General features: G+C 36.8%; 1 protein-coding gene across 1 annotated transcript in view; it reads left to right on the top strand.

The window, feature by feature from the left end:
• SAMSN1 (SAM domain, SH3 domain and nuclear localization signals 1) overlaps positions 1-19,425 on the top strand; it is a 41,316-nt gene that overhangs the window by 4,050 nt on the left and 17,841 nt on the right. Inside the window, exon 2 of the mRNA XM_083361616.1 lies at positions 18,944-19,015. Within this exon, the coding sequence (XP_083217742.1) occupies positions 18,944-19,015 (72 nt within the window). The remainder of the gene's footprint in view (positions 1-18,943; positions 19,016-19,425) is intronic.

Here is a 19,425-nt window from a genome sequence, read left to right as displayed (position 1 = left end):
TTAAGTACATGTCAATAGTCATAAAAAGAGTGGGAGAATTGTACAACTTCCTTCCTTCTGAAGCTTCCCAGTTAGTCAGGCTTTTGCACTGTAAACGTTTTGGTGCAACCAGCATTATGAAAAATGATTGTCTTTTTAAATATTGAAATATATAGTTACAATAACTGTTTACTTTTATTGTCCTTCTCTTAGTTCTCCCCAATGACTATTTATTTTTAACTTGCTTTTCTACCTAATCCTTTGAACGTTTTCTCAAAAAAAGCCCCTCTTCGTTCAGTGAAGATGTACTTCTCGTTAACTATGCATAGCGTGAGCCCTTAATGCTTTACTTTTGTATGTTAATTTAATGCACACAAAACAACAGAGCTTTAGATCAGAAAGTCAGTTCATAGGCTGACATTTTATACTACAACATGAATAAATATAATACATAAGCATATGCACATTAGAGTAAGCAAGCATGGGGAGAGTTGTGAAACAGTTGTATGAAACATTCAGTATTTATGCAAAGGGAAACACGGAATTTTGTACTATTTAATGACATTTAAAAGACTATTTTTCTTAGTATCAGTTGAAAAGAGAGGCACTTTTTTGTTCTGCATATACCAGGAGTACATATGATATATGATATGATATGATATGATATGATATGATATGATATGATATGATATGATATAATAAATATACTAGAGAAGCATTTATTAGAGACTAGTCTTTAATTAAAGAGAACCAAGGAGAAACTTCCTAACAATTAGAACAATTAACCAGTTAATTATCAATTAACCAATTAAACAGCTTGCTTTCAAAAGCTGTAGGTCAGTGGTGTCAAACTCAATTTCATTGAGGGCCACATCAGCATTGTGGTTGCCCTCAGGGGGTCAGGTGGGTATGGCCAGGGTGGGTGTGGCCTGCTGGGTGGGTGTGGCTAGAGTGTGTATGGTCTACTGGGTGGGCATGGCCAGCTCTACATCGTTCGCATCAAGGGTGCCTATGGGGGCCTGGGCAGAAGTGGGACAGACCTGAGGGTCTCTAGCAGGAGGAGGATCTCTGGGCCAGGGCCAAGGCAGCGGGGGCCGTTCTCTCACTGTTTCCAGGATGGCTTCATGGGCCGCATGAAACCACTTCGCGGGCTGGATCTGGCCCCCGGGCCTTGTGTTTGACGTGTCTGCTGTAGATGTTTCATCAGTGGAGGTTTTTAAGAAAAGACTGGACAGCCACCTGTCTGAAATGGCATAGGGTCTCTTGCTTGAGCGGGGAATTGGACTAGGATCTCCAAATTTCCTTCCAGCTCTATTCTGATTGATTGATTAATCTAGAGAACTCTACTGAGTTCAAGCTAGTCCCATCTTCAGCCACTAGGTAAATTTCTTCTTCATACATTTAGTTCTTGACCTATAATATCTCAGCATTGGCTTTTGATCTAACCTTTGCTTCTTGTGTATTATTGCACAACTCAACATTGCTTTTAGCTCTCTTCTGTATATGAATGCATGGCAGAGGTGTATTTTATTATTTATTTTAGTGTGTATGGATTCTAGGCTACAAGTTGAAAAGAGAATGAGATATAGTAATAATTAAACAAAATAAACAAAATAATTACAATGATCATTGTTTTTAAAAATATTATATAAAATGGTAGGTTTATAAGAGCAGTAGCATTATTAATTTCTATGCAGGTAGTCCTTCTCTTATGATCATAATGGAGCCAGCCCATTGCTGTTGCATATCGTGATGGCCATTAAGTTGAAGCATCTCACTTAATAACCCCTCCATCCCTGATCTCCTCAATGCAATCATTAAATGAATGTGCAAATTGTTAAGTGAAGCACGAGTGCCTCAGGGTGGATGAACCCTTGGAGTCTAGCCCAGGCCCAGGCCACCTACCCTGGGACTCCCATCCGCCCCAACCCTGAGGCTCCTGGTGGTCCACTTCCTGTCTCTCAAGATGCCCCCAGGCCTTCAACCATTCAACCACACAAGCGAACGTAGGCCAAGACCTACTTCCCATCAAGCCACCAGAGACTCTCAAGACTTGGCTTGCCCCTCACCCAGCCCCAGGGCCCAGCAGGATTCAACTTATCTTTTTGTTTTTTTGCAGAGGAGCCTGCCCATGTGATGTAATGCAAAGCTCGGTTTTTACGCATAGGTTGCCAGCCTCATGGAAACATTGTACTATTCTACTCGCAAACAGTACTTCTCACAAGACTGTAGGGGGCTCTGTTTTTAAGGACAAATTCCACAAATGGATCTTCCTAAAAAGCCTTGTAAATCATTCAGAATAGGAATATATGGTCACCTCTGCTTTTGAGCAATAGGTTAGCAATTATAACCCCAAAAGTAGTTCAAGATCTTTAAAATGTGTTTCATATGTGTGGCGTGTTAATTATGGTGCTGTTTAATTACAATTTTTCCCAATAGATGTAATTTTGCAGTAGAATTAATAAAGGATAGAATTAATTGAAAAGGATTGATTCCCCTGCTGGAAATCTTAAAATTCTCCCCATTTCAGATATAAAATCCAGTTTTTTAATTTGTATATTTAGCTCCTTTCACCTCATTTTTTTTAAAGGCAATCACTCTTTTCCCAGTATAGGTCCCTTTGCAATAAGCTCTAGAAAAATGCAAACTATGAAAGCAATAATAGGTATTAAAAAGTGAAGGAACAAGCAGCAGAAGAAAGAAAAGTGTATTTAAAGAAAAATACAGGAAATTCAGTACCCTGGTATATTTCTGTATATGAACACTTTTAGAACACAAGAAAGTATATTTCTTTGGTTTGCAGGTTGTCTTACAATCAGTTTGGAACGCCATAGTTGTTTCAGTATAGATAGTGCTGTCCCATTCAGCACACTGGAAGATTGAAGCACGTTTAACATTGCATGCAAGGTATTTTATACCAGTTGACTTAAGTCATTTTTTACTCTTAGCAATAGCACAGACAGATTTTCTCCATGATGATCTATCCCTAATCTGGTCTTTCAAGTGTTTCAATAGTGCACTCATCACCACTGTAACAAAGTCCATCCATCTGGCATAAGCTGTAAGGCTAAACTTAAATTGACTAAAGTGTATGAACTGGACAAATGTCCAGTTATGTGAACTGACTCAGTTTTTTTTAAGGCTACATTTTGTATTTAACATAAAAATGCAGTTCATCAACACTCCATTTTGTGGTTAAGGTAAAGGTAAAGGTTCCCCCGCACATGCGTGCTAGTCGTTTCTGACTCTAGGGGCCGGTGCTCATCCCCGTTTCAAAGCCGAAGAGCCAGCGCTTGTCCAAGGACGTCTCCGTGGTCATGTGGCCGGCATGACTAGACGCCAAAGGCGCATGGAACGCTGTTACCTTCCCACCATAGTGGTCCCTATTTTTCTACTTGCATTTTTATGTGCTTTCAAACTGCTAGGTTGGCAGAAGCTGGGACGAGTAACAGGCGCTCACTCTGTTATGCGGTACTCAGGATTTGACTCGCCAAACTGCCGACCTTCTGATCAACAAGCTCAGCGTCCTAACCCACTGAGCCACCGCGTCCCATTTTGTGGTTATGATACAATAAATATGTGCTTGTGATGAAGTACACTAAAAACTAGTAGTTCATGGCAAAAAAAGAAGATACAATGATTTGAATGAAGTTATTGGATCAATCAGATTTATTCTAATTTCCCCTAAATCCTTCCCTCGTATTATGCCAGATAATATAAAATAAATATTGCCACCATAAGAACCATATCAACTGCTTTATAGGTGGTTATAGGTTACAGATAAAGAAATGTCCTAAGGTTAAGTTTTCTAACCTTGCAAAAATACATCAGAAACTTAATTTTAACAAGAGGGGGAAAAAAGTAAAATCAGTCAGTTCTTGTTTGTTTTTATATTTTTAAGCAGTAATTATGTTTTTCTCACTTGCATTTTAATCTAATTATAATGAATAGTGAAATGTTGACGATAAACTACTGTAGGTTTTTCCAGGTGTGAACTATGTATATTCATGTTTGGTGGTAAAGACAGCAAGAATGTGTGTCATGAACGATCTTTAATAAAATCTTCCAAAAGCATTGCAACTTCTGCACAGCAACCTAAATCAGATAATATCTTACTGTGTAGGCTTGTATGAGAAATATTTATAACCTGTGGAAACAAGCCTTCAGATGCATGGCTATAAAAAGCCTGTTTCCTGTACAACCAAAAGGAGAGCAGGCACTAAAAAAGAAGGGGAAAAAGGGAGAAATCTCCCAAATATAAACAACATTTCATTTTTGCTTCAATCCAACATGTTATACAACCTAATACAGGACCCTGGATATAGGATTTTATCTGAAATGCATCGAAATACAGGAAATAAAAAATTGTGGGCATTTTTTCTTGGCATCTGGGATTTTTTTTCTTCTTCAATTTTTTTAATGTTTCTTATATACCATGTAAATTAAACTGGTGAGGACTAATCTTGTCTACAATCTATTATCCAAAGACACTGAAGGCATAAACCTTCCTCTAGTTTCATATCTTGGGCATAAATATTTAGGTACAACCACCTAGGAAGCACTGTATCCTCTCATTTATTTCAGTGAGTCTAGGAGCACAAAAGTTTACACTGGGTACTAAGGCTTTTCTGTTTTACTGATGAAAACATATTGATCCTTTTAATATTTATATTTTTCTCATAAGATTGCATGTTTCTCAGGCATTTAAATGTGTTCATTTATTATACTGGTGGTCCCTGGGTTATGACCACTCATTCAGTGACTGTTTCAAGTTTGTGACAGTGCTTAATCAAGAGGAGTGAATTAATAGCTATATCCAATGATTTGAAGGCATATCAGTTTTATCCATATTATGTAATTATTTTCATTGTGTTGTCTTCCAACATATAACCTCAAATAATTAAATTATGAATAGCAAGGTGGAGGGCTAATGCTAGAGCCTATATATATTGTTGTTGTTAGCTGCGAAGTCGTGTCCGACCCATCGTGACCTCATGGACAATGTTCTTCCAGGCTTTCCTGTCCTCTACCATCTTCTGGAGTCCATTTAAGCTCACACCTACTGCTTCAGTGACTCCATCCAGCCACCACATTCTCTGTCATCCTCTTCTTCTCTTGCCCTCAACCTTTCCCAACATTAGGTTCTTCTCCAGTGAGTCCTTCCTTCTCATTAGGTGGCCAAAGTATTTGAGTTTCAACTTCAAGATCTGTCCTTCTAAAGAGCAGTCAGGGTTGATCTCCTCTAGGACTGACCGGTTTGATTGCCTTGCAGTCCAAGGGACTCGCAGGAGTCTTCTCCAGCACCATAGTTCAAAGGCCTCAATTCTTTGAGCTCAGCCTTTCTTATGGTCCAACTTTCACTGCCATACATTGCAACTGGGAAGACCATAGCCTTGACTATACGCACTTTTGTTGACAGGGTGATGTCTCTACTTTTTAGTGTGCTGTCTAGATTTGCCATAGCTTTCCTTCCCAGGAGCAAGCGTCTTAATTTCTTGGCTACAGTCCCCATCTGTGGTGATCTTGGAGCCCAGGAAAATAAAATCTGTCACTACCTCCATTTCTTCCCCATCTATTTGCCAGGAATTGAGAGGGCTGGATGCCATGATCTTGGTTTTCTTAATGTTAAGTTTCAAGCCCACTTTTTCACTCTCCTTCTTCACCCGCAACAAGAGGCTCTTTAGTTCTTCTTCACTTTCTGCCATTAGAGTGGTATCATCTGCATATCTTAGGTTGTTGATATTTCTCCCGGCAATCTTAATTCCAACTTTTGATTCATCTAGCCCTGCCTTTCTCGTGATGTGCTCTGCATATAAGTTAAATAGGCAGGGCGACAGTATACAGCCTTGTTGGACTCCTTTCCCAATTTTGAACCAATCGGTGGTTCCGTGTCCAGTTCTCACTGTTGCTTCTTGACTCACATATAGGTTTCTCAATAAACAAATAAAGATGGTCTGGTATTCCCATCTCTTTAAGAACTTGCCACAATTTGTTGTGATCCACACAATCAAAGGCTTTAGCATAGTCAATGAAGCAGAAGTAGATGTTTTTCTGGAACTCCCTAGCTTTCTCCATGATCCAGCGTATGTTGGCAATTTGATCTCCATGATCCAGCGTATGTTGGCAGTTTGATTTCCTCTTCGAAATACTGCCTGGACTTCGGGTAGTTCTTGATCCACATACTGCTGGAGTCTAGCTTGTAGGATTTTAAGCATAACTTTACTAGCATGAGAAATGAGTGCAATGGTGTGATAGTTTGAACATTCTTTGGCACTGCCTTTCTTTGGAATTGGAATGTAAACTGATCTTTTCCAATCCTGTGGCCACTGTTGAGTTTTCCAAATTTGCTGGCAAATTGAGTGTAGCACTTTTACTGCATCATCTTTTAAGATTTTGAATAGCTCAGCTGGAATACTGTCACCTCCGCTAGCTTTGTTGTTGTTCAGTTTTTCTAAGGCCCACTTCACTTCACATTCTAGGATGTCTGCCTCGAGGTCAGTGACCACCTCATTGTGATTATCAGGGATGTTAAGCTCATTCTTGTATAGTTCTTCTGTGCAATTTTGCCACCTCTTCTTAATCTCTTCTGCCTCTGTTAGGTCCCTGCCATTTTGGTCCTTTATCATGCCCATTTTTGCATTAAACGTTCCCTTCATCTCTCCAATTTTCTTGAAAAGATCTCTGATCCTCCCTATTCTATTGTTTCCTTCTATTTCTTTGCACTGTACATTTAAGAAGGCATTCTTATCTCTTCTATCTATTCTCTGGAATTCTGCATTCAATTGGGCGTATCTTTCTTTTTCTCCCTTGCCTTTTGCTTCCCTCCTTTCCTCAGCTATTTGCAAAGCTTCCTCAGACAGCCATTTTGCTTTCTTGCATTTCTTTTTCTTTGGGATGGTTTTGGTTGCTACCTGTTGTACAATGTTGCGAACCTCTGTCCATAGTTCTTCAGGCACTCTGTCTATCAGATCTAATTCCTTAAATCTATTTGTCACCTCTACTGTATATTCAACAGGGATATAATTTAATTCATACCTGAGTGGCCTAGTGCTTTTCCCTACTTTCTTCAGTTTAAGCCTAAACTTTGCAATGAGAAGCTCATGGTCTGAGCCACAGTCAGCTCCTGGTCTTGTTTTTACTGACTGTATAGAGCTTCTCCATCTTTGGCTGCAGAGCACAAAGTCTGGTGACGTCCATGTGTAGAGCCGTCTCTTGGGTTGTTGGAAAAGAGTGTTTGCTATCACCATCATATTCTCTTGACAAAATTCTATCAGCCTGTGCCCTGCTTCATTTTGTACTCCAAGGTCAAACTTGCCGGTTATTCCAGTTATCTTTTGGCTTTCTACTTTAGCATTCCAATCCCCCATGATGATAAGAACATCATTTTTTGGTGTTAGTTCTATAAGGTGCTGTAGGGCTTTGTAGAACCGGTCAATTTCATCCTCTTCAGCACCGGTGGTTGGGGCATAGACTTGAACTACTGTGATATTGAATGGTTTGCCTTGGATTCGAACTGAGATCATTCTGTCATTTTGAGGATTGTATCGCAGTATTGCTTTTCCTGCTCTTTTATTGACTATGAAAGCTACTCCATTTCTTCTGAGGGATTCTTGCCCGCAGTAGTATACCTGATGGTCATCTGAATTAAATTCACCCATTCCTGTCCATTTTAGTTCGCTGATACTTAAGATGTCGATGTTCAGTCTTGTCATCTCTCGTTTGACCACATCCAGCTTTTCTTGATTCATGGATCTTACATTCCAGGTGCCTATGGAGAGAAAATCTTTACAGCATCGGACTTTCCTTTCACCACCAGACACATCCACGGCTGAGCATCCTTTCGGCTTTGGCCCAGTCGCTTCATTCTTTCTGGCGCTACTAGTACTAGCCCTCTGCTCTTCCCCAGTAGCATATTGGACGCCTTCTGACCTGAGGGGCTCATCTTCCAGCATCATATCATTTTGCCTTTTGGTACTGTCCATAGGGTTTTCATGGCAAAGGTAGTGGAGTGGGTTGCCATTTCCTTCTCCAGTGGATCACGTTTTGTCAGAACTCTCTGCTATGACCTTTCCATCTTGGGTGGCCCTGCATGGCATAGCTCATAGCTTCATTGAATTATGCAAGCCCCTTCACCATGAGAAGGCAGTAATCCATGAAGGGGAACTTGGTATATAGTAAGTTCTTAATTTAAGGCAGGGGTCTTCAAACTTGGCCCTTTTATGACTTGTGGACTTCAACTCCCAGAATTCCTCAGCCAGGCATGCTGGCTAAGGAATTCTGGGAGTGGAAGTGCACAAGTCATAAAAGGGCCAAGTTTGAAGACCCCTGATTTAAGGTATCAACAGCTCCTTTTTACATGGTAATTTAATAGTCTTATATTATTTTTTATCAACATTGATCTTCAGGAAATTAAAACATACCTATAACTACAATTTTTAAATCAGATATCCAGTCAATCAGCTAACTTTTTTTGTAATTCATATTTAACAAGGTATCATGTATACCTCTTCCTATGTTGGTGGCATGACCTTTGTTTCTTTAATTTCATTCATTGTGTTTATTAATGGTTCTAATAGTTCTTCCCCAAGTTCTCTATAATATTTAACTATTAGCCTATCTGCACCTGATGCTTTTCCATATTTAATTAGTTTTATTGCCTTTGCCATTCCTTGAACAGATGGGTGTGCTTAACGTTTTTCCATATTGCTTATTCACTAATAATTAACTGTTAGTTATATTTATTTATAACAGAAATAATTCATATCAATAAAATAGGCTACATTCTAAAGGGAGCATTAAGGATAAATAGTAGTTTATAATCACTATAACAGAACACATCAACAAAAAAGGTAAATGCTGCTCTAACTTTTTTGAATACAAAAAAGTCTTTGACAATTAGCAGATCTACTAATAAAATGAATCCTGGAGAAAAGCTTGGGTTAAAATAGCGAAGACTGTGGCCAATGGAACATTCTCAGTAGATTTTCAAATAAGTAGAGGCATATTGCAGTTTAAGGAGATACATACTTTTTTAAAAAAATCCCATTTATATCCCGCCCTTCTCCGAAGACTCAGGGCGGCTTGCACTCTAAGCACAAATCAATGTCTGCAAGATTAAAATTTGGCCAACATTGGAAAAGAGATATATTACCAATGATATCAGAATGGGAACTTAAATTTCAGAAATATGTAATTATTGTAAAATCCACAATAGAAGTTTACCAATTTAAACAAGAATGGTTTTCATTACTTTCATTACAAGAATGTTCATTACTTTAAAAATTATATTTAACATTCATCTAAACTTTTCCCTCAAATTTGAAATTTAATTTATATAAACTATCTGAGTATTAATCATTTCTATTGTATAAATACCACTGTATCCAGTTATTACCTATATTCTATAATGTATTATTTGTATTTTATAATGCAATAAAACAATTAACTGGGGGAAAAATCATATTTTCTGGTTTCTCAATAAAACTAAGTAGGCCTTTGGAACTAGAAAATTAAGTCACTTGGGTTTTAAATGTCATTATTTATAATGTAATATATTAGAGTAGAAGTATGTAAGAACAAGACTGTGGAAATAAAACATTAATAAAACAGAATGATTGTGCTTAGCTCAGAAAAGCTAGGATAAAGTCTTAGCTAAATTGAGAAATCTGTGTTTTTAGACCATTAAATCACTTTAGAAAAAAAGTGTAAGTTTTAAAAAGGAAATATTACCACTAGTTACATACTATATACCCGAGGTTGCTTCCTCTATATATTGGGATATTCATATTGTAAAGGTTCCCCTGCACATGTGTGCTAGTCGTTTCCGACTCTAGGGGCCGGTGCTCATCTCCATTTTAAAGCCGAAGAGCCAGTGCTTGTCCGAAGACGTCTCTGTGGTCATGTGGCCGGCATGACTAGATGCCAAAGGCGCACGGAACGCTGTTACCTTCCCACCGTAGTGGTCCCTATTTTTCTACTTGCATTTTTACGTGCTTTCAAACTGCTAGGTTGGCAGAAGCTGGGACGAGTAACAGACGCTCACTCTGTTACACGGCACTCGGGATTCAACCCGCCAAACTGCCGACCTTCTGATCGACAAGCTCAGCGTCCCAACCCACTGAGCCACCGCGTCCCTTTTTATTCATATTGTAGGTTATACCATACACCATGTGGCTTTTTCAAAGATGTTTTTACATTTCACTTCTACACTGCATTCTAATTTTACAGGTTAAGACTATGGAACCAAGATCACTCTACCTAGAAAGTTATGGACAACAGCATAAGCAATCGATAAGCAATTGTCTGCAGATCTTATAAATCTCAGTACAGTGTGTCTTTGCAACACCTTGATCAATGAAGTAACAAAAAGAGATAAAATACTTTTAACAATCTCGGAATGATTTCCTATGCAAAGGAATTAAGATCATGGTTGATCCAGTATTTGAAAAACAAATCTCAATTTGCACTTAACAGTGCACTTAGCTTATACTCTCTGGAATTATTCACACACTAAGTTCCCCTTTGTTCCTAGTAGTCTCCTACTCTACTTGCAACAACCTGATTTTACTCGTTAGTTTATCTTCCAAATATCCTAATTAAAAATGTCTTTATTCCTTTACTCATTGTTTGCTTATTGAAGATTATGTATATCACATCTTCACATAAAACCATAATGACTTTAAGGACAACAGAAAGTCTAGATTCCACCAGGATGGGGGCTGTGGGCTGCAGCTGTTATAAGCCCTGCTATATTCATGGCAGCACTCAACCTCAGGTGATATAAAGCATGCAAAAGAGATCTTTCTGTCAGTTTTATTATTTCTAAAAAGGTTCCCCTTGAAGGAGAAGAGTGACCTTGTTCTGCTGAGCTGACATGTGCCACTGAATTAATGGCTAAGCTTTGCTTTAGGGAAGCTTGCAGAAACATTACAATGCTTGCGGCTGAGTTTACTGTGCACATTAATCAGGTAAACCAAAATGATGCATCAAACATTCATTTAAAAGTAGTAAAATTCCTCTCCCCTATTCACATACCTTAAAAAAAATCTTCCTAAGAATTAGTGAATTGTTGGCCATCACTTACAGCCAAGGGCATTGTTGCATGGATGCGGTAAAACAAAAGTCAGAGTTGAACTTTTCTTATTTCAAGGTATTAAAAATGTGAAGAAAGTTATTGAAGGGGCAGGTTGGATTTTTTATCTAATGTAAACAATATCTTCTAGAACTTATGTCTTTACATTTCATGAACATAAAATTAACTGGCATTATGATTCATACTAATACCATATTAACATGGAAGAAGTTCCATCAGTTTAATGGAGACCATACAATGGATTTAAATTAGATTATCAGTTTGTTCTGTTAACAATATTTCTTTACCTACAGGTTTTTTTTATAAATTGGGCTACATAAACTTTAGACATGCATAATATCTGATAATATTTTTCCTGCCAGATCATTTTATGGCTCTCATTATCAAAACATGACATTCCTTAGATATGCCATTTATACTTTCAGTTCTCCATTCCCTGTAGTAGTCTTTTTCATAAAACAATTGAAAGTAGAATCTATACATACCATGCTATAACTCAGGCAGAATGGAGGAAAAAGCTTTAAATATGTTATTATCTATACACTATACTATCCTGAATTAACTGGAAATTGACTTATTCTAGAAAGAAAATTAGAATAGAATAGAATAGAATAGAATAGAATAGAATAGAATAGAATAGAATAGAATAGAATAGAATAGAATAATAACTTTATTGTCACTTTAAATGTACACTAATTGGCAAACATTAAAATGAAATTTCATTGCATTCAGCACTCAAAGTGTTCACCATCTCTGATATACACTACATAAATATTGCAAAAATGATTGAATGAATGAATGAATGAATGAATATAAATAAATAAATAAATAAATAAATAAATAAATAAATAAATAAATAAATAAATAAATAAATACAGAATTATGCATATACCCACATATGACACAGAGAAACAAAGAGTTCCAGTTTGGGTTATGTATACATGTGCAGAGGGGAGCAACACAAATAGACCATAAAGTGGGTGTGTGGGGTCTCTAACAATGCTTTGAGCTCTAAGCACATAACACAAGCAGAATCCTGAATACCAGGAAGCGAGCTTCCTATGATCTTTTCGGCTGTCCTTACCATTCTCTGTATGGACTTTCTATCTGAGGTACTGCTGCCACCCAACCAGACAGTGATGCAGTTGGTTAAAATGCTTTCAATGTGCTCTGTAAAAAGTGGCCAGGACAGAAAGAGAAAGAACTTGATATAATTTCTGATTATATACAAAAGATCATATTCATATACAAATAAAATAATCATTTTCTAAAAATAAACTTATCTCTAAAAGAAACCAGCATCAGAATTACATCAGTAAATTATTAGGAACTTCTGTTATATAAAGTATGAAATATAATAAAAGCAACATAAAATGGAAAGGAAAGGAAATAGAAAGCAAAATTGTGTTTGTAGTTTTCACAGAACAACAAAGAGGCGTGTAGATGTTTTCAATTCAAATTTACTTTGTTGAAAATTTGCAAATTTTGCTCAGAACTCACTTTAGAAAGAAAAAGCTTAAAGCAAAAGGAAAACGTTTCCATCTTTTGTGCAATAATAAACTCAATCTTATCTTATTGCAGAGGACATGCAATAAAGCAGTCAAAACATCCATTGCAATTCCTAACTATTTCATAAAATAATAATATAGGCCTGTCTTTTGGAGAAAAATGTTTATTATGTCTTTCCCCCTTCTCCCACCTCCTGCCGGAAAAGAAAGTATTTGTAAGATAGCTCTTTTGAAAGACTCAAATATGATATAATCAAATACAAGGTATATCTTGTATCCATGTTTTGCCATTTAGTATTCTGTATTCTTAGATGCTATATTGTCATGTGGAAGATTGAGAAGTATTTTGACTTCTTATTCTGATGCCAGGTCTTCAGTCAAACATATACATTCAGCACTGTTTGGTGTCTTAAATACACAAAAGGACGGTTGAGTATTTTGCAATAAAAAATGAATCCAGGCCATATGATTGAAGCCTAAATAAATAAATGTGGAAGGACTAAAGTCTGAGGTTATTATCTTAGTTTCAAAGGAACCGTTATGTTGATAAAAATGACTACAGGTAGTCCCTGCTTACCGACTGCTTGTTCAGAAATTGTTTAATGTTATGATGGCACTGAAAAAGCAAACATCTGCAGTCTTCGAATTTGTGGCTATTATGGCCACGATTGGAATGAGAAAGCTTGGTAACCAGCAGATATTTATGATGGTTGCAGTGTTCCACAGTCATATGATCGCGATGTTCACAACTGATTTCTGAGAAGCAAAGTCAATGAGTAAGTCTGCAGGAAGTGGCAGGTTACATTTAGCGATGTTGTGTGTTGGATATAGTCATGTGATGTTTCACTTTTCAAAACTCTGTCACTTAGCAAGGGTTGCTGGTTGCAATTGCAGTTAGTAAGTGTGGATTACCTGATGGTCATATATATTTGTTTGTGTTGTTAATTTACAATTGATACATATAAAACATTTGAGCACAAACTATCTTTGCCTTTTGCTTTAAGACATAATAAGATCATAGCTCACTCAGCAGCCAATCCTTTCTAAAATAAATACTTATTTACCAAAAGTGCTATCTATTAATTATTTATTCATTCATTCCTTGCCAATTTCAGTAGCACTTATACAAAAGCCGGACTAAACTTATTAAGACTATATCTTTCACAAAATATTATTGCGATACATAGAGAATTAAAATAACATAACTAGGTAAGTTTTAAAGCTGTCCTGAGTCTCATTGTAAGCAGTACAGTTAATTTTGCCCAATGTTGGATGTTGATAACTCCTGGGATATGCAATATAGGAATATAATAAAGAATTATAATATAATACTGGAAAGAGATCTATAAACTCAGTATTCTTCTAAAATAGGATATTTATCTAGGCATTGAATAATACAATAAACATCAGCACAAAAACATCAGTTCATTTTATTTATACATTCAGTATAAATTTTCATTCAATGGAAATTTTGTCCTTAAAAGATTTGAAGAAAATGAAAAGCTAAAAAGGTTTGTGTGTGTGTGTGTGTGTGTGTGTGCATAGAATATATATATGACTGACAATCATATTGATGTTTTTAGAGACCTTCATGCTAAAATATATTGATCCAAAATAAAGAACTGTAGCAAGCTAAGCAATAGTATTTTCCATGTATATTATATGCTGTTTTGATGTAAGTTCAGTCTGAACTCTAGATAGAGGTGGTTAATGTGTTTTATGTCAGATGAAAATGTGATTGTAGGATTTTTTCAACACACCGGTTAGTGAATTACATGCAGTTTTTATAATCCATCCAATCGAATCCCATTGTTTCTACCTGTAGATGCACTCTGAGTCCTACCCATCAAATAATATTTTCTTATGAGAACTAAGATGCATGCCAACTCTGTTGTAATGCCTGCTCTCTGGAATGGTATCTCTCACTATTTTTTCATCAGCTACAAAAAAACTTGGTTGTTTTCGCAAGCTTTGGGATAGGGTGGTGTGGAGCCCATTTTAGTTTTGTTTTTTTTTTACTTTAACTCTGAGGGTTTGTTTTGCTGGTTTGCCAAGTTCTCTTTCTATATGTATTGTTTCTCTTCTATATGTAAGCCACAGAATCATCAAGAGGTGAGAAGGCCTCAAATTGGCTGTAATTAATTACTGTATTAATAATAATCCATACTACAAATTGCATAGCTGCTCTAATTCATTAGTGCTCTCACATGTAACAGCTCATACAGGTACACATGCTTTTTAGGTTAGAAGTTGGGATAGCAAATGTCCATGTATTTATTCACACAAAAGTACAGCTCTTACTTGTACGCACAGAAACACACACTTAATTCTCTTCCTTCCACGCATCCTTCCCAGATATTCACCACTGAAGCCAGTGAGTAGGCTCATCTCAGACATCCAGATAATAAATTGGCTGGGAATAGAAATAGATTGCTTGATTTCCTGGTATTAATAGTAGTAGGAAGCCAGCTTCCAGTCTAATCAGTTGACTGGTAGGAAAAAGTGATTTCTATGCTTTGAATCACAACTTTAAAGGGGAAAATTGCAACTAAAACAAATGACTAACCCTTGCATTTTCCAGTGCATCTTTCAATCAAAAAGATCTGAGAGCTTGGAAAGAACATTTGGGCTTTCTGAGTTTTGCTTTTAATGAGTGCAAACAAGCCCTGTCCCTCTTGTAGCAATTTATGTTTCCAGAAGTTAATTTGCTTAATGTAGCCATTCTGCCAAAAGGAATCACTTCATCTTAGGGGATTCTGAATGCCAGTGTCAAAAGCAATGGGCCATTCTTGTTTCCAAGAGACTGCACTCGCTTTAAAAACGGAGCCAGTACTGGAAAGAAAGAACGCTTGCATGTTGCTATGTTAGCTTCCTGAAGTTGAAATTTGCTGAACCTAATATTGTGGGTTACGGACAGTGTAGAAGCAAACAAAATTCATGTTTCATAGGCGCATATACACAGATGCATACTTTATGGGGCCCCAATTCTTCCATGATTTTTTTTTACTAAAACAGTGGATTAAATGCGTTTAAAAAAACAACAGCTGTATTGATTATTTAATGGGGAGCAAAAAAATTAGGGGTCAGAATGCTGAAGTAAGCCTGCTTAATGCTCTCCTGTGCTACAAACCCATTATCTACAATGGTAAAAAACCATCCTGCAATCCTTATTAATGTTTAATAAGTGCAGTGCAACACTAAGCTGAATTACATTTCAAAATGGCCCAAGGCTTCTGTTTAGAAAGCATGAGACTCTGAAGGGATAACTGATTTCCCCAAGCTCCAGCTGAGTATGAGAACAGCAACAATAAGCTTTATTTCCCATTTGCTCCTTAATGTCCCACTATTACACTGGCATTACCAAAAAACAAACACATGGCAGGCATCCTGACTATACAGAAAGTGCTGTAACATGACATGAACTTGCTTCTTGTCTAGTTAATTAGGATGGTAGGTGATTGCTGATTTCAGACCTTTCTTACTTTCTGTTTTCCCATATCATGGAACATGGTCAGCAGGAATGACAAATTCAGCGAACCATATCAAACCAGCTGGATAAACCTGTATTTCTCGGGCCTGTGTCCGTAGTGCTCTACTGAGCTGTTCTTTATCAGATGTCAAGATGCTGGTCACTAGGCCTGTTGTGTAGCCAATTCTTGGCAGGCAATACGCGAGACGGAAGGTTCTAAACAGTAACATGCTTTATTGAAGTCAAGCAGAACAGAACTGAGACAGTGGCCGCCACACAGCTATTTATACGGTTGGCCACTAGGTGGTGGCCAATAGATTTGAAGGAAGCCATTCCCACCCCAAATCTACCAATAATAGCCCTGGAGACAACAAGTCTGGCTTAGTCAGTAGCCGTTACACATACACACCATTGAGCAACCGTTAATGCAGCATTTAAACAGACACGTGAATCAGTACAAGCAAAAACCCTAATACATTACAAGGCCAATATAGAAACCCTTAAACAAATAAAGTGTTCACTGATTACTCCAAGAGTTTCATCTGTGCTCATTTTCTCAAATACATAAAGAAATAATGTTTAGCCAATCAGTGCTTTGCTGGAATAGAATTTATTTATTTATATACACACACACAGACACATGCACACACACACATCCTGCCTTTATTATTTTTACCATTAAGGATATGGCATTAAATATGTACAAGAAATATATCTTCTTTTTCCCTTTCTTTCAGTAGCAGTAGTGAGGAATTCGTAAGAAGGGAAGGCCTGGGTGCACAGGGAAGGGGAAAGCATCAGTGCAATTTATGAAAATAGAAACAGCTTTTCCAAAGAGATTGCAGGATTAGAGATGGTCATTGAGGCCACAGTCTGGGGGGGGGGAAGGATTCACAACACCAATCACAATCATGCCCTTCATTTAAGATTCCTTATTAAGTACTTGCATGCTCTTAATATCGTTGGGTCAACCTTTATATCAGGACATGGCAGTAAATTGCAGTTCTCCAGACACTTAATCCCTTACTTAGCAACTGGATTACTTGGCCAAGGACTCTCATATACAACAACATGGCTAAGTTAGATTCTACTTCAGGCAAGAATAAAACCACAGAGGGAGAAACTGTTTGTTTTCTGCAATGCAAAGAAGTTAAAGCTTTCTAATAGTATATGCTCCAAACTTTACATTCTGTGCATTTTCCTTCTAACTTTCTGAGTTAACAGACATATGGCTGTTCACTTGGTGGCCTTGAGCTGAACCACTGAGGCATATTTCTGTAAATTTCTCTCCAGCCTAGGAACTGATGGCTGCTACCTCATCAGATTCACGGTTAGCTTGGCTTTCAGTAAACCAGTCAAGTAAGTGTAATTAAGAAGAAAAAATCCTGAATACTAAATATATATCCTTGACGGGAAATCTAACTGAATTTATTTTTACATGAATGTACTTCAAACTGCAGTCTCAGGCTTAATATGAAGCTTTGTCTACACAGGGACATTGTATACTGCATGTTAGGCACATAATTTGTAATTACATTCAGTGGTGGGATTCAGCTGGTTCGCACCACTTCGTCAGCACCGGTAGCTAATTTTTTGTTGCCCAGGCCCAGAATGGACTTCCAGAAGCTGCATCCACACAGAGAACCGGTTGTTCACATTTTTGAATCCCACCATTGATTACATTCAGTGTTCTTCATGTCTGGGACTGCAATTGCAAAGGTGAAGTCCAAGCAATTTAGAGAAATCTGTATTTTAATTGATATTAACTCATCATGAAAAAATTAAGTAGCTTTAGGCAATTTGCTTTTGTAATACCTGAATTAAAATAATGCTCTCTGTACAACTTATTTATGTGTACTGGATATGTTTGTATGTTTCTACTTATCATAAATAATAATTTAAAGTAAGTTTGGCAAATTTAAAGTAAGTTTGCTTTAAAGAAACGTTGCCCTAGTTCAGTTAGATGTAGAAAGATCCCCATTTGCAAAATTATTTTTAGGCTTCTCAAAATTAGAGATTAATGTGGTCTATGAAGTAAAATAAATGCTCACACTAAAGCTGAAACTAGCAAGCAGGGTCTATATATGATTGTGAGCTATATAATTTTGACATTATAATTTTATGCTGCTTACTAATTATTCTGTCAACATTTTTTAGTTTTAAAGAATGTAAAAGAACTTGGACTTAACAAAGATAGTAAATGTGTTATATGAGTAGGCTGAAACACCTTCTAAACTGAAATTTCTGCAAGGCTGCTACTTTGTAAAATGCACAGTAAGCATCAATTATATAACTACCATTCTTCAGATCACTAGTACTGTTTCACAGAGCCTGAAATGCCAAAATCTCTCTAAGCCCCTGGCATAAAACACTTTCAGCATCAACATGGAAGATATGAAAGATGGCAACGAAATGACTGGTAAATAGATTAAAGTATGCTGTGATTTTCATTATATAAGCAATGAAACTATAATTTTTACTTTAAAATCACTATTATTTTAATTACGTTTATTTCCTAAAATTATGACACTGCTTGGCAATAAGGTGAACATATGCTTTGTTATGAAATTTGTATAACCACCCATCTCACCAAAAGTGAATCTGTATGGTGCACAACAATACAGTTGTTATTACTTACCTAATTAATATAGCCTCACAATACTGTATGCTACTTCATTTGGTGAATGTAATTGAAACTACCTGCTCAGCAATTTGCATCCAAAATTAGAGTAGTTGCAATTTTTGTTCCTGCAAAAGTCTGATTGCTTTATCTAAGGTATTTTTTTGCTAGTAATCCCTGAATATATGACAAATAATTTTTCCAGATTATGTTGAATCAGTTTTAAAGATAACAACAGCATCCAGTATCTATAAGTGTTGATTTCCTTTTTATAGAGGTCAAGCAGCTTTGGGAAATTTGACCATCACAGACATCACTCAACATCACAACCAAATGATTCATCTGAGGTTTGTATATTGTGCAGCCTAGTTCATTTATATCACATCCCTTTGACTTTTCAACATATTATGGAAGTCATATTTTGTAAAACAATCAACTTAGCTCCATTTCAGTAAAATGTATGACTTCTAAAAAGAGAAAAAAATATTTTTCTCCCAGTCTTTTGTTGTAGAAAAAAATTGCCCCTTCCCACTCCACTTTATCCATAATCAAAATGCAAATTGTTAAACTAGAGTTTAACATCAAAATGCCTGTGGCATTGTTAATTATACTAGTGCTTGCTGTTTTGGGGATCTTGAAATCCTACGATCATGCATCACCTAAGAATCTTAACAAAAACAACAAATGTTGGTTCATTTTGCTACTCTGCCAAATTTTATTCCTCTTCCAGTGGGAGGAGTCAAGATCTTCTGTTACT

Source organism: Vipera ursinii (genome assembly GCF_947247035.1).
Source record: "Vipera ursinii genome assembly, chromosome: 4".
Classification (NCBI taxonomy): domain Eukaryota; kingdom Metazoa; phylum Chordata; class Lepidosauria; order Squamata; family Viperidae; genus Vipera; species Vipera ursinii.
This window is presented reverse-complemented; position numbering and strand designations above follow the sequence as displayed.